Genomic DNA, 22826 nt, shown 5'->3' on the forward strand with positions numbered 1-22826 from the left:
ACTCACTATTGGCCATACTACATCTAAGCAATTTAACTTAATAAACTAAATTCTCATACCCATTCCACAGATGAAGAAACTGAGGCACAGAGAGTTTATCTTGCCTGAAGTCACAAAGCCAGCAAGTAGCAGAGCTAGAATTTATATTTGATCATCTATGACCCATAGCTTATACTCTTAACCACTGTGGATGTTACACTACCCAGAAAATGAAGTAATGGTGGAAATGTTGAGTTTGTGTCTATTTCAGAAACTCAACAGGAAACCTAAGTTTGGGATTCAGGAGTACAAAGACCTTCAGCGTCAAAGAATGTGAAAAACTCTATGATCCTCAGAAGACACAGGTTAAGGAAAGGCCTGGAGATGGATATTTGAAGACAAGGGCAGAATGAAAACTGAGTCATGAGTGGGATTGCTCTCAACTGGATGTGTGTGGTTACAGAAGGAGAAGAGTCAAAGATGCCTCCAGGGTTTCTGGTTTGGGACGTTTGCAGATGGCTACTGATGGTATTAACTAGACTGTGGAGAGAAGAGGAAAAGCATGGTGGGAGTTAGCTTAAAAGTTCTTCTTGGCTTGAAGTTATACTTGCAACAACATTTAGAGGGCTGTTGGGTATATGTAATCATCTAGATCACATGCTCTAGAGAGTATTGGATTCTCAGTGTTGTAGGGTAAGGAGGACCAGGAATGAATATCACACATGTCTCACTAGTAACAGAGATATTTCAGAAAGGGGAAGAGTTTGGCATCTTGGAATAAAATGATAGAGACTGAGGGGTGACTTGGAAGACAGTGGCAGGATTTGCATAGTGCTGGGGAGCTTGGGGATGGGCAACATTTGGCAACTTACACAATAATGTTTTAGGCAAAAGGAGAACAGAATGCATAATCACACACTACATTGCTTCCTCTTAACCATTGTGTCATGCCCACATCTGACCTCCAGTACCTGCAGAGATGGAAATTAGAGAGTGCATCTTGCTGCTCTAAACTCCTATATATCTCAATTTCTAGTGGGCAACTAGATACTCTAGTTAGGGGTATTTTCATGTAACAATTTGGAATGCAGGATGAATTTAGATAAAAAATGGAGCCCTGGAATTTAGCCCATAACAGTTCTATAAAACTTTTACCCATTGTAGTACCAGAGTAGGCCAAGAAGGGAAGAGAAAAGAAGCATTCCTACCACTCCCAGCTAGGGAGGCATCATTCCAGTGTGGATCCAGAACTCCCATCCCCACACAGCAATAGCAAAGATCCCTGTCTCTTTGGGTGTCAATGAAGACTAACTGAGGAACTTTAACTTCTATCTGCACTGGGAGTAATGGTGCAGCATTGTCCAGCTTATGCCAGAGGAAAATGAGAGGAACCAAGTTAAAAAAGGTTTAAATAAGACCCAGAGATTCATAACGCTGAAAATGCACAAGTTTCAACTGAAAATCACTCATTATACCAAGAACTGGGAAGATTTCAAAAATAAAAAGACAATCAAGAGATACCAACACCAAGATGAGAGCAATCTTAAAAGCATCCAATAAAAAAAGCAGGTGTCATAAAACATATTTCAATCAGTAATTATGAAAAGGTTTGAAACAAATGAAGAAAACATAGGGTTTCAAGCAAAGAAATAGAAAACAAAATACACAAGATATAAAGACGCAAGAACAATTTTTTAAGGGGCTGGCACTATGGCTCAGTGGGTTAAGCCACTGCCTGCAACAATGGCATCCCATATGGGTGCCAGTTTCAGTCCCGGCTGGTACACATCTGATCCAGCTCCCTCCTAATGAGCCTGGGAAAGCAGCAGAAGATGGTCTGGGTGCTTGGGTCCCTACATGCATGTGGGAAGACCAGAATAGCATTCCTGGTGCATGGCTTCAGCCTGGCCCAGCCCTGGCTGTTGCAGTCTTAGAGGAGTGAATCAACAGATGGAAGATACCTCTATATATCTCTATCTCTGTCTTTCCCTCTCTCTTTGTAACTCTGACTTTCAAATAAATAAATAAACAAATAAATAAATATTTTTAAAGAAAAAATAAAATAATTAATTGAAAGGCAGAACAACGGGGGTGGGAGGGGAGAGAGAGAGAGAGAGAGATTGATTTTCCATCCACATGTTTATTCTCCAAATGGCCACAACAGTCAGGTCTGGGCCTGGCTGAAGCCAAGAGCCAGGAACTCCATTCTGGTCTCCCACATGGGTGATACTGACCCAAGCACTTGAGTCATCTTCTGCTGCTTTCTCAGGCACACTAGCAGGAAACTGGATTGGAAGCAGGAAAGCTAGGACTTGAATCATTACTCCAATATGGGATGCCAGTGTTGGAAGCAGTGACTTAACCTGCTATGCCACAACAGTGGCTCCTCAAGTAGAAATTTTAACAGTGAATTATAAAATAACCCATATCCAAAGCTCAATGGATGGGTTCAACAGGAGAATTGAGGGGACAGAGGAAATATAGTAATTGAAAACCCAATCTTAATAACAGAGAGAAAATAGAGTGGAATAAAAAATTAAGAGATCCTCAGGACCTATGAGATTTAACATTCATGTCTTTGGAGTTCTAGAAAGAGGGAGAAAGAAAGTGGGGCTGAAAAAGTATTCAAAGTATTAGTGGCCAAAAACTTTCCAAAATTTGGGAAGAGAAATAGATTAACAAGTTCAAGAAGGCTCGTGAACTCCAAACAGAATAAAGCCAAAGAAATGTGTGCCAAGACACATCATAATTAAACTACTGAAAACTAGACAGAAAGAAATCTTGAAAGCAGAGAACAGCAATACCTCACTTATAGAGGAAAACATTAGAATGAAAGTGTATTTGCTTTCAGAAACCAAAGAGAACAGAAGGAAACGGCACAGCATTTTTCAAGTGCTGAACTAAGAGCATTATCAACCCAGAATCCTGTACTCAGTAAGCATATAATTCAGGAATGAAGAGTATATGAAGACATTGTCAAATGAAGAGAAACTAAGAATTTGTAACTTTATGATCATTAAATAAACTGAAAATAGATCTTTGTAAAAATTAATAGTGGGAATGGGAGAAGGAGGATGAAGAAGGGTTGGAGCATGGGCAGGAGGGAGGGTAAGGTAAGATGTATCACTATGTTCCCAAATCTATATATATGAAATACATGACAGTTATATAACTTAAATAAAATTTTTAAAAAGAAAAAAAATAATTTATAATCAGCAGAAAACCCTAAAAATGTTTAAAGGAAATTCTCTACAGATAAACAACAAAAAGAATGAATCTTGGAATATAAGGAAAGAAGAAAGAACATGGTAAGCAAAATATGCATATACACAACAGGCTTTCTTTCTATTGAGTTCTCTAAATTACGTTTGAGAGCTGCAGCAAAAGTTATAACACTGCCCTCATGTGTTTCTAAATGCATACAGAACAGCCAAAATAATTTTATTATAAATGGAGGAGGATAAAGCTATGAAAGGAGAGAATGTTTGTATATTTCACTCAGATTAACAAAATAATGGTGCCAGTAGACTATGATGAATTATGTATATATAATACACAGAGCAATAATTTTTTTAAAAAAGCTATCCAAACAGATATACTGCAAAACACTGCAGATATGCAAAAAGAAAAGAGGAAAAACCCACAAAAATAAGTAGAGATGCAATCCTATAAACAACAAAACCCATTCAAGTTGTCCAAAAGAAGCCAGGGAAATGAAAACAGATAAATGAAGAATGGAGAAAATCAAAAGAAAGCAAAAATATAAAATGATAGTCTTAAACCCTAGCATAAAAAGCACAAGTATATTGCAGAACTGATAAACATGATCAGCCAACAGGAAAAGTTTAATAATCCTAGAACATCTCATCCAATATCAGCAGACCATACATTATTCTCCTGCACCAATGGAACATACACCAAGATATACAATATACTTTGCCATAAAACAAATGCCATGGATATCACACAGAATGGATATCATACAGAATGTGTCCTCTAACCATGATGGAATAAACTTAGGAGGTATTAACAGGAAGATAACAGGTAATTAAAAATACTTGGAAATCAAACTTCTAAATAACCAATGGATCAAAGTGTCATCTCAAGACAAATCAAGAGATATATTGAGGTGAATAAAAATGAAATGCAGCATATTAAAATATGTGGGAAGCAGCTAAATCAATGCTGAGAAATTAATTTATGGCACTAAATACTTATATTAGAAAAGAGGAAAAATCTCAATTTAATAATCTAAGAGCTCATCCAGAGAATCAAGAATCAAGTAAAATAAAGAAAACCTAAAGCTAGGAGAAGAATGGAAATAATAATGAGAAATAATCAATGAAATTGAAATAAAAACAATTGACAAAATTAATGAAACAAAGAGCTGGTTCTTTAAAAGCATCAATAAAGGTGACAAACTCCTAGCAAGTCTGGTGAAGAAAAACAAAGACAAAGATCCACATTATTGATATTAGGAATGAGGTAGGCAATATTACCATAGATCTGCATATATCAAAAGGATAATAAGGGGCTGGGAAGAATGATTCTACATACATAAATTTGACAACTTAAATGGAACAAATGACAAACTCCAAATGGAACAGATTCTCAAAAACACAAATAATGACAAGTCACTCAATGAGATACATAATTTGAATCATTCTGTAACTATGACAGATAATTGCATTAGCCATTTTAAAACTCCCAACAGCAATCTCTAGGTTCAAATGATTTTACTAAATAATACTACTGAATGTTTGAAGAATATTTAACGTCAATTTTACAGTCTGTTCCAGAAAACAGAACAGGAGGAGCAGTACCCAATTCATTTTACAAATATAGTATTACCCTGACATGCCAACCAAAGACAATGCAAAAAAAGAAAGCTACAGATCAGTACCCCTCATGAGTATGGACATAAAATACTTAACAAAGTATTGGTAAATAGAACTTAGTAATATGTGAAAGGAACTTTACACTATAATCAAGTAGAGTTTATTTCAAGGATGAAGGCTTATCCAATACCTGAAAATCAATAAGTAATCCATCATACTAAAAGGCTAAAGAAGAAAAATCATATGATTCTATTAATCAAAGCAGAAAAAGCATTTGTCAAATTTCAATAACTATTTCATTTAAAAAACTCTCAGAAAAAGAGGAATAAAGGTTGAATTATTCAATTTGATTTAAAAAAATCTACAGAAACGTCATACATAATAGTGAAAGAACAAATACTTCCCAAGATCAGTAACAAGGCACAGTTGTCTGTTCTTAGTACTGCTATTCAACACGGTACTAGAAATTATAGTACAATAAGGTAAGAAAAGGCATAAAACACATAGAGATGAGAAAGGAAGAGGTAAAACTGCCTACAACTCACAAATTAGGTCATTGATTATAGGGTTGACATGATTGTTTATGTCAAAAATTCCAAGAAGGGCCCAGTGTGGTGGAATAAAGGGTAAAACTGCTGCTTTCAGTGCCAACATCTCATATGGGCGCTGGTTTGTGTCACAGCTCCTCCACTTCTGATCCAGCTCCCTGCCAATGGCCCGAGAAATGCAGTAGAAGGTGGCCCAAGTGTTTGGGCCTCTGCCACCTATGTGGGTGAAGCTCTTGGCTTTGTTATGGCCCCCCCTGGCTATTGTGGCCATCTAGGGGGTGAACCAGAAGATTGAAGATTTCTCTCTCTTTCTCTCCTTCACTCTCTGTAACTCTGGGTTTCAAATAAATAAATAATTTTTTAAAAAAATTCCAGAGAATTTTAGGAAGGTTGCAGGATATGATTCACATGGTTGTCTTTATGGAAAATTGCAAGGAAGTTTAGCAACATTTGCAAAATGATATAAATGTCAATTGTATTTAAAAACAAAAACAAAAAAAATTTAAAAGATAGTCAATTGGATTTCTATATACCAGTAGTGAATATGTGGATAAGAGCATTTAAATATATAATACCAAATATATAATACCATTTGCAATTGTTTAAAAAATGCAGAGAGGGCATTTTTTTTTTGACAGGCAGAGTGGATAGTGAGAGAGAGAGAGACAGAGAGAAAGGTCTTCCTTTACCTTTGGTTCACCCTCCAATGGCCGCTGCGGCCGGCGCATCTCGCTGATCCGAAGCCAGGAGCCAGGTGCTTCTCCTGGTCTCCCATGCGGGTGCAGGGCCCAAGGACTTGGGCAATCCTCCACTGCACTCCCGGGCCATAGCAGAGAGCTGGCCTAGAAGAAGGGCAACCGGGATAGAATCCGGTGCCCCAACCGGGACTAGAACCCGGTGAGCCAGCGCCGCAAGGCGGAGGATTAGCCTGTTAAGCCATGGCGCCGGCTAGAGAGGGCATTTTTTTGATGCAGTGGTTAAGATACCACTTAGGATGCCTGCATCCCATATGGGAGTGTCTAGGTTCAAGTCCAGCTCTGCTCCTGATTCCAGCTTCTTGCTAATGCACACCCTGGGAGGCAGCAGGGATTGCTTGAGTACTCAGGTCCCTAACACCCATGTGGGAGACCTGAATTGAGATATGGGCTGCTGGCTTCAGCCTGGTCCAGCCTTGGCTGCTGCAGACATTTGTGCAAAGTTAACTGGATGGAAGATCTCTACCTGTCTCTGTTTCTGTGCTTTTCAAATAAAATAAAAAATAAATACACTTTTAAAAACTTTAATGGGACACTTGGCTGTAGATCTAACAAACAAGCACAATAGTTTTATGTATAAAGTATCTAAATAATTACCTGCAAGCCACATATATCACAGAGGATTGATACCTCAATCTGTAAGGAACTCTCAAAGGGCAGCATCAAAAGTACACAGTCCAATTAGAATATAGGTGGGGCTGGCACTGTGGTGCAGCGGGTTAAAGCCCTGGCCTGAAGCGCCGGCATCCCATGTGGGTGCTGGTTCTAGTCCCGGCTGTTCCTCTTCAGATCCAGCTCTCTGCTGTGGCCTGGCAAAGCAGTAGAAGATGGCCCAAGTCATTGGGTCCCTGCACCCATGTGGGAGACCCAGAAGAAGCTCCTGGCTCCAGGCTTTGGAATGGCACAGTTCCAGCCATTGTGGCCATCTGGGGAGTGAACCAGTAGATGGAAGACCTCTCCCTCTGCCTCTACTTCTCTCTGTAACTCTGTCTTTTTTTTTAACTTTTATTTAATGAATATAAATTTCCAAAGTACAGCTTATGGATTACAATGGCTGTCTTTCAAATAAATAAAATAAATCTTAAAAAAATAATATAGGCAAAGGTCAGTTGCTCAAAGACATTATATGATGGTACATAAGCACATGGGAATGTTCATGATCATTAGGCATGAGGAAAATGCAAGTTAAAACCATAATGCTATATCACTATATACCCATCAGAACACCTGAAATAAAACAAAACAAGACAAACTACTGACAACACCACAGGCTGGGGAGTAGCAGAAAAACTGGATCACTCATATACTGATGGTGGGAAAGGAACATGGTATAGCTGCTCCAGAAACACTCAAGAAGTTTCTTAAATAACTAAACTTGCAGCTACCATAGGTTTCAGCAATTGTGGTCCTGAACATTTATCCCAGAAAATTAAAGACTTATGTTTATAGAAGTCTTGCATACTAGAAAGTCTTCAAAGAGTTTATGGAAAATGTGTTTTATGAAGAAACTATAAATGGACTTCAACAGTTTCTTGCACCAAAATAAACTTGCCTTTTAATTTCATCTTTCATGAACTTTTTGAAGTTATCTCTATTAAAAAAAAGATTGATTTGAAGGACAGATTTACAGAAAGAAAGGATAGAGTAAGCGCAAGCAAGAGAGAGGTTTTTCATCTACTGGTTCACTCTTCAAATGGCCAGAACAGGCAGGACTGGGCCTGGCTGAAGCCAGGAGCTAGGAGCTTCATCTGTATCTCCTACATGGGTACAGAGGCCCATGCACTTGGGCCATCCTCTGCTACTTTCCCAGGTGAATTAGCAGGTAGCTGGATCAGAAATGGAGTAGCCAGGACTCGAACTGGCACCCACATGGGGTGCCAGGACTGCCACAATGCCGGCCCCTTGAAGAACTCTCATATAGCAGGACATGGGATTATTGGAACACATTGTAATTCTGTTTTTAATAATTTTGGAACCTTCATACTATTCTCCATTTTTTGCACTATTTTAAATTCCCACCAACAGTGCACAAGGCAATTTCTGCACATCTTCACCAACACTTGGTATTTTCTGATTTGTTTTGATAGTGGTCATTGTAATGAGTGTGAGGTGGTATCTCATTGTTAGTAATGTTGACCGTATTTTCATGTATTTATTGGCCATTTGTTTATCCTCTTTGGAGAAATGTTACTAAAATTCTTTGCCCATTTTTTAGTTGACTAATTTGTTTTATTGTTTTTGTTGTTGAAAGATAGGAGTTCTTTATATATATATATATATATATATATATATTATTTATTTGACAGGTAGAGTTACAGACAGAGAGAGAGACAGAGAGAAAGGTCTTCCTTCTGTTGGTTCACTCCCCAAATGGCTGCTACAGCTGGTGCTGCGCTGATCCAAAGCCAGGAGCCAGGTGCTTCCTCGTGGTCTCCCATGCGGGTGCAGGGCCCAAACACTTGGGCCATCCTCCACTGCCCTCCCAGGCCACAGAAGAGAGCTGGACTGGAAGAGGAGCAACTGGGACTAGAACCCAGTGACCATATGGGATGCTGGCACAGCAGGAGGAGGATTAACCAAGTGAGCCATGGCGCCAGCCCCTCTTTATATATTTTGGATATTAACCCCTTAACAGAAATCGAATTTGAAAGCATTTTATCATATTTCATATGTCACCATTTCATTCTGTTTGTTGTATCCTTTAATGAACATAAGTTTGATACAGTCTCATGTGTCTATTTTTGTTTTTATTGCCTGTGTTTTTAAGCGTCATCACTTTCTGTATTATTTTTTACAACTCTATATGATTCTACAATTATCTAAAAATAAAATGTATATAAGGGGTAGTGTAGTATTTGTCCTTTTGTGTCTGGCTTATTTCACTCAGTATAATGTCCTCAAGCACAGAGCCTATAGTTAACAATATTGTATTGAATACTTAAACATTCCCTGAGAGTAGACCTTATGTTAAATGCTCTTTCCATAAATAAATAAACAGGCAAGACTAAACTTCTGGAGGTGATGGGTTTAGGCCTGGGTTGTTGCAATGGTTTCATGGATGTATACTTATCTCCAAAATCATCAAGTTGTATACATTAGATATGCACATAGAGCTTTTTGTATGGCAATCATACCTCAATAAGTGTATCCAAAAATATATACTTGAAAAGTAGAGGCCAGTGTCGCAGCTCACTTGGCTAATCCTCCTCCTGCGGTGCCAGCACCGCAGGAGTTCTACTCCTGGTTGGGGCACCGGATTCTGTCCCGGTTGCTCCTCTTCCAGGCCAGCTCTCTGCTGTGGCCTGTGAGGGCAGTGGAGGATGGCCCAAGTGCTTGGGCCCTGCACCCGCATGGGAGACCAGGAGGAAGCACCTGGCTCCTGGCTTCGGATCGGCGCAGTGCCGGCCGTGGCGGCCATTTGGGAGGTGAACCAACGAAGGAAGACCTTTCTCTCTGTCTCTCTCTCACTAACTTTGCCTGTCAAAAAAAAAAAAAAAAAGTAGAAAGATAACACTATCAAAAGTCTAAGTCATGGTTATCCTAGTATCTTCATTTTATAGTTGTAGAAACTGGAGTCATAAAGGCATATTTAACAAAAGAGAAATAAACCCACAAAACATTTTTATTGGTAGTCTTACTAATCTCAAAGACATAACTAATTTCAAATTAGACATAACTTAGAAGGTATTTTTAAATTGGACTAAAATAAAATAGGCTACAAAAATAATCATGCTCGGCTGGCAGCCGCGGCCCGCTGTCGTACCCTCGCACGCGCACGCGCGTTTGTTCCCGGAGCCCTGAAGACCTGGCGGAGCCCGGCGCGGATGGAGGCCTGAGGGCGGCGGGGGCGGAGCGCGCCGCGAGCTGGGGGCATGTCCGCGTCGGGCGCCGTCTAGAGGAAGGCCAAGCAGCCGCCACCACGCTTTCACTCGCGGTGAGACGCAAGCGGGCCAGGCCGAGGGCCGCGGCGGCGATGCAGCGACGGAGGCGCCCCCCGCCTCCCGCGTCTCAGCTGCCCGAAGGCTGCGGGGGAAGCGGCGGCGGCGGCGGCGGCCGCGGTGGCAGCGAGGAGGTGGAAGTGCAGTTCTCCGCCGGGCGTTTGGGCTCGGCCGCGGCGGTTTCGTCGACCGCCGCGCGCAGCACGGAGGAAGAGGAGGAGAGGCTCGAGCGCGAGCACTTCTGGAAGATCATTAATGCCTTCCGCTACTACGGCACCAGTATGCATGAGCGAGTACACCGAACAGAAAGACAGTTTCGATCTCTTCCACCTAATCAACAGAAACTACTTCCTCAATTTGTTCTACATTTGGACAAGATCCGAAAATGCATTGATCATAATCAAGAAATACTACTGACCATTGTGAATGATTGCATACATATGTTTGAAAATAAAGAATATGGAGAAGATGGGAATGGAAAGATTATGCCAGCATCTACATTTGACATGGATAAGTTAAAATCCACATTGAAACAGTTTGTGAGAGACTGGAGTGAAACTGGGAAAGCAGAAAGGGATGCCTGCTACCAGCCAATCATTAAAGAAATTTTAAAAAATTTTCCCAAAGAGAGATGGGATCCTTCTAAAGTAACTATTCTGGTACCTGGTGCTGGACTAGGAAGACTGGCCTGGGAAATAGCTATGCTAGGTTATGCTTGTCAAGGAAATGAATGGAGTTTTTTTATGCTCTTTTCTTCCAACTTTGTACTCAACAGATGCTCTGAAATTAATAAATACAAACTTTATCCCTGGATCCATCAGTTTAGCAATAACCGGAGATCAGCTGATCAGATTCGACCCATCTTTTTCCCTGATGTTGACCCCCACAGTCTTCCTCCTGGTTCTAACTTTTCTATGACTGCAGGAGATTTTCAGGAGATTTATTCGGAATGCAATACCTGGGACTGTATTGCTACCTGTTTCTTCATAGATACAGCTCACAATGTAATTGATTATATTGATACAATATGGAAAATACTCAAACCAGGTGGAATTTGGATAAATCTAGGGCCTCTTTTGTACCACTTTGAAAATTTGGCAAATGAACTTTCCATAGAATTGAGCTATGAGGATATAAAGAACGTCGTTCTGCAATATGGATTCCAAGTAGAGGTGGAAAAAGAATCTGTCTTGTCAACGTATACTGTGAATGATCTATCTATGATGAAATACTACTACGAATGTGTCTTGTTTGTGGTCCGTAAGCCGCAATAATGGTCTTAAGTTACATTACTCAGAAAAAAGTCTAATAAGAAAAGGCTGAAATAAACAACTCAAAATCAACTATCAGTGATGACAGGACAAAACCTCAAATCAGTGGTGCCTTCTTATTCCTAACAAAATTTAGAAATAGTGTCTATTTTCTTAATATGTCTATTGCTTTTTCAGAAATATACTATGCCATGCAGATTTGTACTACATAAGTAATATGGAGGAAATGTCTTCAAGTATACTTTCCTTGAAGTTCAGGTCTTTGAGTGGAAAAATTCTAATCTCCAGTGTCTTCTTGAAGCTATATCCATTGCAAGCCTGCCATCTTATTGACTAATCGTATTGAAGTCTACATAATAATATCTTTCTCTCTCTCTTTTGTTTTTTTTTTTTTTTGGTGTGTGTGTGTGTTTGTCTTTTTGCATTGGAGTTATTTTGGCAGAGTCTAAAGATATTTCTGTCACATTCAGCATCTGTTATTGGGACTTCTATTCATTTGGACCTAAGCAATCTATACATAAAAGATGTGATTCTGTTATCATTCAAATTATTTTTGCTCGCTCAGTGGAACTTAGAGAAGCATAAAAAATTTCATTTTCATGAGATGCTAAATTTAATAACATCACAAGTCAGTAAACTGCATTCAGGTAACTGAGAAATTAAGTTTTTTAGCCACACTAAACTGAACGCTTGATGAACACATATTCATAATGGATCACTTTGAAATGTATGAGAGCTCAATATTATAAATGAGGCACAGAAGCTTTTTTAAAGGTAGTATTAGGAAGCTGAGAAAATAAAAATAAAATCTGCCCATTTGAAATATATAGTTTCAAACTAAATGAATACAGAGTTTGTCAGTGTGATGTTTACAATAATGTATTTAGATTATCTGGATTATGAAAACAAGCACTTTTCTGTTAAAACAATTATATACTAGTAAAAACTATCATAATGGTATTAATGTAAGGAAATTTTCAATATGAAATTCAGGGATAAATTACAATCCATGGTCTGTGTCTTCAATATTGTAAGCAGCAGACATTAAGGTAATTTCAGATTAACACCATTTTGTTCCCTGATTGATGGAGCTTAAACAGTGTATGCTGCTTTAAATTTCTACCTCTAGCAGATCTTTATTGGAGGGAGTTTTCCTTTTTATTATTATTTTTTAAATGTTCATTATTCCGTTTCCAGTAGCTTGAAAAGTAGAGATGACTAATGTTTTAACCTTTTCTTGGAGGAAAGGAATAACTTTTCTTGAATATTTTCACAGATTATTGTGATTGCTTTAAAGGACCTCTGTGGCAATTTGGATTAGATGGACTTAATAATGTGCTTGTAACATAATTGTCAGGTTTTAATAAGAACACTTACTTGTAAATCTTTAGAGCTTTGTTGTCACTTAGGATAGGGAGTTACTATTGGAGGTGGCATCTTACTAGTGGGGGTGGGGACCTGTGTCTGCATACAGTGAGGGAAGTTTTATGATCCTCACTCCCACCATGCACAACAGGGTTCCATGTGACTTGTCGAATTAGGGAATTTTAAAAACTATTTCTCATTTATGTGTCCCTCAGTACGTGGCAGATGTTCATTTGGTGTGAATTCTCATTACCTGTATGAATGAACTTGAAATTAAGGGAAAATCTTTTTCTCTTAAATCATAAAAGAAACAAAGTTTTAAAAAACATCCATTGAATGAAAAGTATTGCACGCTGTTTTTGAGTGATTTAGAAGTGCTTTTTATTCATTGGCTACTATTTCTTTTTTACAACTGTATCAAAACAGATGATCTTTGTTTTTCTCACATAGAAAAAACAAGTTGGCACTGGTGGGCTGGTTTTATTAATTAAAATTATTTTGCTATCAGGTGATTTCTTTAACAATGTTACTTACACTTCTAAATTATATAATATTTTAGTTAGTTCTGAAATCATTAATTTGCTTTTAATTTCTCACATGAATATTTTTTAAATGTTCTACATAAATTTGCATCTCTTTCTTACAGCTTTTTCAGTTTATATATTCTAAACTTGAAAAGGTAGAATCAGTCAATATTAGAAGTGTCACTGGAGGATTTATTTAATTTTTCATTTCTTATGTTTAATCCTAGCTACTAAAGTGTGTGAGCCTTAAAAGTTTTTTTCCCTTAAATTAACTTTACACACAAAAGCTTCAATTTTCATAAAGTGGGAGGAGATAGGTTATTGTGCTTGCTTTTTTAAAACATTTTCTTTATTCTGAAATGTTGCATATTTAGATATGTTAATCAAGTGGACAAGATGGTATATATATATGTGTGTGTGTGTATATATATATATATATATATATATATATATACAACATAAAGAGAAGCTCTACAAATCACAGGATAAAAATTATGAAGTTTGGGAACTGTAAAGTGTACTGTATTTATATGTAACTAATTCAAAAAGTTGCCACAAAGGCTGAATTGGAAGCTTCATGTCTGCATGAAATTTCCTGTATTTTTAATGTGTACGATGGATTTAATTCTTCTTGAATATTCAAGTCTGCCAATTGCTATGAAACTAAAAAAAATAATAATCATGCTCATATGTTTATGATAACCTATTCTTGAACTTTTTAACTCTCACTATTTAAAATCATTACCTATTAAGTACCTTTAATATATGTAATACTTATAGCACTAAACTCTTAGGCTTTAAACAGTCATATAAAAATTTACCAAAGATTTGATTATTTTGGCAAAAATTAAGAAACCTCACTCAATAAAAATGTGTATAACTTCATAATTAGAAGGGTGTCACATAATATTGCATTACTTTAAATAGATGTGGCTCTTCAAACAAGAGTATCTCCACACACATTTTCAGTAGTATCTGAGGAACAGCTTCTCGGGTGTTCCTGTTAGAATTTCGCTAGGGAAACCACAGCTTCTACAACCACAGTTATTGCAGAATTTACTCTTGCATCTATTTCCTTAATTCGTTACCCTGCCTAAAACAGATGCCTCAAGAGCATTTAATATCCTGGGGAGAAACAAATGCAAGCCAATACTGCCATGAAGCCCTGTTTTCTGAAGAAAACCATGTAATTCCTGGAATGTTGACTCCAATCCATAGGATTTTTTTTTTTTGGCCCAAGTGAATCTACAAAAAAGCCAAGTGCACTTCACACTGAGGGAGGAGTACACACTGGAGCATGCAACCTAGAGAAAAGCATAAGGATCACACACCAGAGGTCAAGTGTCTTCTTCTGTTTGATGTAGAAAGCAAAAAAAGAAAAAAAAACAAACAGAAAATATGCAAATTCCAACTTTTCAAATTAGCTTTTAGACTTTTATCTATTCTTGTTTCAATTAATCTTTATATTTAGAATGCTTAATGCACTATTTTTCTTTTTTGTTGTATTTTAAAGATAATTAAGTGCCACTACATATTTTACTTACCTAAAAGAGGAAGTAAAACTGGATAGTTGTAAGGCATCACAAAGAGGTTTACACAAGTTAAAGTTGTACTGGCTTTTAAATAACCAAATGGAAACCCAAGTTCATTGTATTTTCCACTGCTAGTAACAAATACCTGAGAACATAAAGTAATGTACAGTTGACAATAAGGATTTTTAAACTTTTATTTAATAAATATAAATTTCCAAAGTACAGCTTATGTACTTTGGAACCCTCCCATCTCCCGCCCCCTCTCCCATTCCATTCGCATCAAGATTCATTTTCAATTATCTTTATATACTGAAGATCAATTTAGTATATATTAAATAAAGATTTCAATAGTTTGCACCCACACAGAAACACAAAGTGTAAAATACTGTTTGAGTACTAGTTATACCATTAATTCACAGAAATAAGGATTTAACATAAAACTAAACATCAACATTATTGGCACGGTTTAATTGCAACTTAGAAATAATCTATGGTTATTCTAGAATATGTCATATTAAATATTAAATACAAATGTTCAGATGGTATTTCTTCTATAAATTATATTTAGAAATGAAACTGTGTTATGCAATTCAAGAACACAATGTCAACAATATCCAAACATATACCTGGTTAGCAAAATGGAAAATATGATGGAAATGTCATTAAGTAAAATTATCTATTAAGACAAATTAACTTCTCAAAATAACAAGTGGTGTCAAGAGTGTAGTTTTTTTAAAAGATTTATTTATTTAAAAGTCAGAATTACAGAGACAAGGAAAGAGAGACAGAGAGAGGGAGAGAATGTTCCATGTACTGGTTACCAGATGGAGAGAGAGAGAGAGAGAGAGAGAGTGTTCCATCTGCTGATTCACTTACCAGATGGCCACAACAGCCAGGGCTGGGCTAGGCCTAAATCAGGAGCCAGGAGTTTCATCCAGGTCTCCCACGTGGGTGGCAGGGCCCCAAGCATTTAGACCATCCTCTGCTGTCTTCCAAGGCCATTAGCTGGAAACTAGATTGGAAGTGGACCAGTCGGGACATGAATTGGCCCCCACATGGGATGCCAGCATCACAGTCAGCAGATTTACCCATATACCAATGCCAGCCCAAGAATAGGCTTTCAGAAAATGTAACATTACAAAAAGAAAGCTGAGGGTTGGGCATTGTGGCACAGCACATTAAGCCACCAATTCGGATGTCTACTTTCCATGTTAAGGTGCCTAGATTGCAGTCCCAGCTCTGTTTCTGATCCAGCTTCCTGCTAATGTACACCCTGGAAGGCAACAGGTGATGATGGCTCAAATTCTTAGGCTCCTGCCATCACTGTGAGAGACCCAGATTAAGTTTTGTCTGATCCAGTCCCACAGCTATTGTGGGAATGTGGGAGTAAATCAGCAGATGAAAGATTCTCTCTCTCTCTCTCTCTCTCTCTCTCTGTGTGTGTGTGTGTGTGCACACTCACATGCATCACTGTGCTTTTCAAATAAATAAAAACAGGACCTATTTAAAGGATTATGTAAGCAGTCCTCATATGTATTAAGTCTTCCTCTATTCCCTGTTGCTTCCTCATTCTGCTACTCATTTATTCACTTTCATTCACTATTTTCTGAGTAACCTATTATAAATCAGGTACTGTGCTAATTACTATGAAAGAGTAAGGAAATGTTTTGATTTAATCTGGAAGGCATTATTTTCTCCTGTAAATGAGGCTGGTAGAGCAACGCTTCAATAAAGATGAAAACATTAATCTTTAGTCCATATTCTTACTCCTCATTGATATTCCTGATTTAACATAAATTGTCAGCTCCTGTACACTTGATATGCCATGCTGAAGTCTTCTGGCTACCAGGTTTTCTTCTCTGTGCTCTATGTTCAGATTCAGTGGTCCAAATCAGGACAACAGTACACACTTTAAAGACCTAGATCTTTACTTTCCCAAAACCCTTTGGCAGGATGATTCACCCAGTGAAAGATGGGTGTTTAACAGAATCCTTTTACCTTGCTAGCTCTTGGAAGCAGCAATACCAACTACCAGTGCTCTCAATTTTCGTTTCATTTAAAAATAATCTTTCCTGGAGTGGTCATCAAAGAAGGATGTACTTTTCTCTTTAGGGAGGAGAGAACTTCCACTTTACTCATGGCCTTGTCTGAGTAAGGTTGGAGTTTGTGGATTCAAAAAGCTTCCATAGCCTAGGCAGCTCATGTCAAGAGCCTCGGATGATCACTGACGACATACATAAGTGTTAATTGTTAAATCAACAACAGGAGTTACTGTGCACTAACTCCCCATGTAGGATCTCTGTCCTTAAAGAGCTGGATTATGAGTTAATAGTAAAACTTGTTACAAAGATTTACTTCGTTTTAGTGTAGTAAGTGGAGGTTATTCTTATGTCTCATAGCTATAGTTATGTCTAAGCGCTCACAAAAGACATATCATTCTTGGGTTCTTATTCAAAGTAAGTTAAGTTTCTAAAAATAAATAAATTAAACCTCAGAAAGGTTTACTTTTATTAAATTAAAAAGTATTTTTTCCTTATTGTAAAAATAATCCTTCTGGTGTTCTATTGCACAGTAGAGTAACAATAGTTAACAACAACACATTGTATATTTCTAAATAGCCAGAAGAAAGACTTTCGAGTGTTCACACTGCAAAGAAATCTTATGTATATGATTTGATTTATTAAAATGTATGAATATATTGAAATATGAAATATTATGAATTATGAAATATGAAATTGTACTCCATAAATAAGTACAATTATTGTCAATAAAATAATCTAAAAATAAATCTTTCCTATGTAATATATGAGTTTTAAAATATGAGTTATGTTAATCAAGATTCTAATATGGTTACAGACATTTAGTTAATAGGAAAGGATAAGTACCTGCCAGCAGGTATGGGGAGACTTTCGTTCCAAGATGTACTGAGTTAAGGGTGAAGGTTCAAGTTCATATTTGTCAAAGGGTAGTTTATCTATTACCATTGGCTCACAATCTACACAGGAGAACCTCACAACAGGATGAGATGTTCGTGGAGGCTAAAAGAAAGGAGAGGAAGATATTTGTTCATGTATCAGACAAGTTACATTTTTGACAATTCTGCAATCCCCTTTACATTTTCTTATATTATCAATGAGATACAAACTAACATTTTGAGAGAGCCACAAGACCTTCAGGAATCACCAATAATTTCTATGGGGAGAGGTGACTCAGATTCTTTTTGTTTTTTTAAGATTTATTTATTTGAAAGGCAGAATTACAAGGTGTGTGGGGGGGAGACAGAGAGAGAGAGAGAGAGAGAGAGAGAGAGAGAGATCTTCCATCTGCTTGTTTCACTCCCTAAATGGTCACAGAAGCCAGGACAGGAACAGGCTGAAGCCAGGAGCCAGGGGACTTCATCTGGGTCTCCCATTTGGGTGGCAGGGACCAAGAACTTGGACCACCTTCTGATGCATTCCCAGGTGCATTAGCAGGGAGTTGGATTGGAAGTGGAAAAGCCAGGTTTTGAACTGTCGTCCATATGGGATACTGACATCGCAGGCAGTGGCTTAACCAGCTGCGCTACAATCCCAGTCCCTAGGGACGCAGATTCTTGATCTCTGCCACACACGTATCATCGGGAAGATGAAAGCTAAATTAGAGTACGCATAACTAGTAACAACAAAAACTGCTTTAAATATGTTTAAGAAGCCATTATGGCCTGCAGGATGAACCTTGAATTTCACATTCACTTTTGCAACTTCCAAGCACCCTTCATTCCATTATAGCATGAGGTCACAGATAGTCCAGATATTGCTGCGAGGAAGAGGTCCATGAGGTATTCACAGCTTTGAACCACTAACAAGCAAGGCAAAAAAAAAAAAAAAAAAAGAGAAAAAACAAGACAGAGACCAATAATAAGCTAGTTACAAGGGGATTTTTATAGCACTGTTCCTACCCACATGCTTGCCTTGACTAGCTGGAGCTGGGGATACTTTTGGTGGGGTTGCAAAGGCCTGTGTGCCTGAGGTAGAAGAGCATATTAATGGAAAAGTCATTTTATTAATAGATATAGTTTGTATGATTAGCAAGCCCTAGAAAGAGAAAGTGGGACAACAAGGGCAAGATAGGACAAGGGTAAGGAATGGGGCAGGCTATTCTTTCTATTTGTAAGAGTAATACAAATATGATAAAATGTCTCTCTCTATAAATGAGAAAAAATCACTCATTTATCTTTATTATTTACAAACCTGTAAGATATTCAGGAGTTGGGTAAAAAACCTTCAAATGAGAGTTCAAAGATGGAGGAATGGCAACATGAGTTATATGTGAATTACTTGGAATTTCTTTATCCTCATTTTTCCTGATTTTAGTCTAAATGAAGCTTGTGAAATATTATGGGCCTCGAGATTTGAACACGTGAAAAAGCAACAGACATAAATGAAGTCCCATCAACTGCAATAATGAAGTAAATTCACCACTAAAACATTTACTCAGGGATTTGATGGGGCTGAAATTTGACAGGTGTGCCACCTTGGAGCGCCAAAGGGAGGAGGGGGTCATTTACCCTCACTCATAGCAGGGGCTGGCAAGACCCTTCAGTCTTATATTCAGGCTTTCATGGCCACTTTGGAAAAAAAAAATGCAGTAGCCCAAAAACAGTAATCCAGGAGAAAATGCAGTTCAATGTCAGAAATTTCAAAATCTTAGAATACAGATTATCTCGACCAGGAAGGCATTAAACTTAGAGAAGCAGTGACCTGGTTGTGCCCTCCAACCCCAGCCCAGACCACACAAGGCTTTCTTACATGGGGAGGAGCAGAAATGAAAATGGGTTTTACCCTTATTACTAGACACTGCCCCTACCCCTCCCCCCCAAAAAGAGCCAATTCATCTGGTACCAGGAGCAACAATAATATCAAGCTATCTTATACCAAATGAAGTGACCAAAAAGGCAATTTCTTGCTTACAGATACTTTTTAAAATATTGTTTAAGTACCCATGATTGAAAGGTACCTTGATAGAGAACAGAAGCCCATTGAATAAAAAAAAAATGAAAAGTAGGTTCATGAAGTTCCATAAGGTATCTAATGACACCCCAGAAAAAAAGATAAGATTTTCAATATGTGTTGAATTTGTTTATAAAACCTATACAAGATGCAAACTTGGTTTGAGTTTCCTGAGACTGGGCATGAAAATCAATGATGGTGTTTTTTTAGACAAAGTGTTTATCACGTAAATCAAGTCAGCCACTCTGAAATTAAAACCAAGTCAAAGATTCCAATAGCATAAAAATAACATTGTTTTAACACCAAATAGGGCAGTTCAAATGACGAAGACAAATTAAACAGGGAATGAAATGTGCCAGAAAATAAAGGCAGTCTTCTCTTGCTTTTAAACATGAGCTAGACTTCCAGCAAGAGCCAGGAGGTAAAGGAGAGATCTAATTGCCTGTGGCATGGCTGAAAGCCACAAGATATTTTTTAAAGTTCTTATCTATTTTCTTTGAAAGGCTGAGAGACAGAGACAAAGACAAGAAAGACAGAGATCTTTCATTGACAGGTTCTCTTGCCAAATGTCCACACCAGTTGGGACTGGGCGTGGTCAAGGCCAAGACCAAGAACCGGAAAACTCCGCTGGGGTTCCCACATGAATGATAGGGACCCAAGTATTTGAGCCATCATCTGCTGCCTCCCAGGGTGTGCATTAGCAGGAAGCTGAAATCAGGAGGGGAGCAGGGACTCAAATCAAGGCAGTCAGATATGAGATGCAGGCATTCCAAATGGCATCTTAACTGCTATGTCAAATGCCCACCCATATTTTAAAAGGTTCACTGTAATTAGGTAACTGCAAACCCAGAATGATATTTACCATTTTGTTTTATGACACTTACTAGTGAAGGTAAATTCTGATCAGGCCAAAAGGATTCTGGAATTGGCCAATGTCCAACAGGAACACCAGTTTTAGAGTTAGGCCGTACGTAAATGAGTTTATGACAACTATGCCATGGTTGAGAACCAAATGAATTGCTTGGCCTAGATGAATCCATAAGTCCATCTAAAAGTTAAACAAAAGACATACTAAGTCATAATTTTTTTTATAACTGTTGATCTTGTTGTACAAAATTTCCAACTGAAAACAAAATACCAAGTGATACAAAAATATTTCATGGAAAGCAGAAGAAAAAAATTCTACTAACATTTTTAAATATTCTAGCAACTCTTTTCATCTAGTCCATCCTCTCCAATCCAACACTTCTCACTATCCTTAACCTACTATAAGAATATATAGCTTTGCAGAAAACTATTGTAAAACTGCTTCTAAATTTTATGAGACTTCAACACATAAATTAAACACATCAAGATACTACAATTTTTTAAGAATTTAACTACCAAATTATGTAAATGAAATAATTTACCATGTGGTATAGTTTTTACATTTTTGGAATCTGACAAAATAAATCAGAAGTTTCATTTATGTATGAGCGTCCTTCAAAAAGTTCTCTGAAAATAAACAGTAAGTTTATTTTTGTACAAAAGTGTTAAATCTATGCATAGTTTTTTCATAATGCACGTTTCCATGAACTTTTTGAAAACCCTGTGCATGCATACATTTAAAAAATTTTTGTGCCAAAATGAACTTATTTTTTTAAATTCCACCTTCCACGTACTTTTTGAAATATCTTGTGTCCTTTCTATTCCCAATTAGATGAAAAAAAAGTGTTTTTGTTAACTGAACACTTAGACCCAAGAACACAGAGGCAAAATAAAACCTATTCAAATGGTCTTAAAGATAGAAAGATCGGGGAGCAGGGAACAAAAAGCTATGCATAATAGAGCATAATGCTGAATAATGTATACTAAACGCAATTTAATTATTTAAACTAGCATATTTCATTTGTCCCCAACTCCAAAATAGGCAGTACAAGAAGGAGTTACAGAACTTTTTATGCGATGATTGATAAGTATAAATATATAAAAGATATGTTTCAATGACTGGAGTCTCACATTTCTTAAATGACCAGCCATTTGATTTACTTATTTAAGCACTACTTTAAGCAAGTAATTATTTTAGACCAGGATATTTATTGGGATTCAATGAGATCTAGGAAAAACACATAATAGCTTTGGAGGACTCCCTCGATGTGGAGCTCACAAATCTGAAGACAGGCATTTTTCTGAGGAAAAGGTTCTTTGCTTTCAGTAGAGTCTGAGGACAAAGGAGAGCTAGAGCTAGAAAGAAAATCTGAGCTATTTACATGAAACAAAATTCCTCTAGGATTTCAATATAAAAGTTCTCAGTTCATGGCAAGGTAGGGGGCACAGAATTCTTGAGTGAGCATTCAGTTGTTAGGAATATAACATGTCTTGCCTGTATGATTAACTTTAAATAAGCTTATGAGGAGGCTCCAGTGTCCTATGGGAGAGGAGTTGCTTAACTTAGGAATCTGAGAAATTCCTAAAATCATACATAAAATTGTGTTTGTGTGCATTCGTGTATGTGAGTGTGTGTGTGTGTGTGTGTGTCCACTTATGTCAATTTTCCATGGAAAGGAGTCTATATTTTTCCAACAGATTCTCAAAGAGATACGGAAGCAAAGAGCAAAAAAAAAAAAAAAAAGTAAAAAGGTCACAGACCACAGGATCCATTGCCTCAAAAATGTGTAGTTTTCTGTCTTGTACACTTGGCCTCTTATGGCCTTGACCAAGGCAATTAAAATGTATGAATCATATCAGACAAGTATCATGGTAATAAGACTCTATGTATACACATGTACTCATACACACAGGGCTTCAAAAAAGTTCACGGACAATGTATATTATGAAATAATTAAGAATGGATTTCTAAATTTTTGCATGAAAATAAATATTTTATTTTTTAAAAATTTATTTATTTGACAAACAGTAGGGAAGAAGGTGTTCCATCCACTGGTTCACTTCCACAAATGGCCACAAGAGCTGGGGGTGGGCCAGGCTAAAACCAGGACCTAGGAATTCCATTGAAGACCTAAATTCCATTGGAGACCTAAATACTTGGGCCATCTTCTGCTGCCTTCCCAGGCACATTAGCAGAAAGCTAGATCGGAATCAGAGCAGC

General features: G+C 37.5%; 2 protein-coding genes across 3 annotated transcripts in view; one reads left to right on the plus strand and one right to left on the minus strand.

Annotated features, from left to right (window-relative positions):
• The window catches only part of LOC133753167 (integrator complex subunit 6-like), a 77148-nt gene that overhangs the window by 18353 nt on the left and 35969 nt on the right, over nucleotides 1-22826 (minus strand). For both annotated transcript variants that reach the window (XM_062183573.1, XM_062183572.1), the window contains exons 7-9: nucleotides 20623-20786; nucleotides 17636-17788; nucleotides 14763-14895 (exon numbers count right to left, since the gene is read on the minus strand). In XM_062183573.1, coding sequence (XP_062039557.1) covers nucleotides 14763-14895; nucleotides 17636-17788; nucleotides 20623-20786 — 450 coding nt within the window. The remainder of the gene's footprint in view (nucleotides 1-14762; nucleotides 14896-17635; nucleotides 17789-20622; nucleotides 20787-22826) is intronic.
• On the plus strand, nucleotides 9890-13580 carry LOC133753391 (carnosine N-methyltransferase-like). Its single transcript, XM_062183967.1, has one exon. The coding sequence runs from the start codon at nucleotides 10094-10096 to the stop codon at nucleotides 11330-11332; it is 1239 nt and encodes a 412-aa protein (XP_062039951.1). The 5' UTR covers nucleotides 9890-10093; the 3' UTR covers nucleotides 11333-13580.

This window comes from Lepus europaeus, chromosome X (assembly GCF_033115175.1).
Source record: "Lepus europaeus isolate LE1 chromosome X, mLepTim1.pri, whole genome shotgun sequence".
In the NCBI taxonomy this organism is placed as follows: domain Eukaryota; kingdom Metazoa; phylum Chordata; class Mammalia; order Lagomorpha; family Leporidae; genus Lepus; species Lepus europaeus.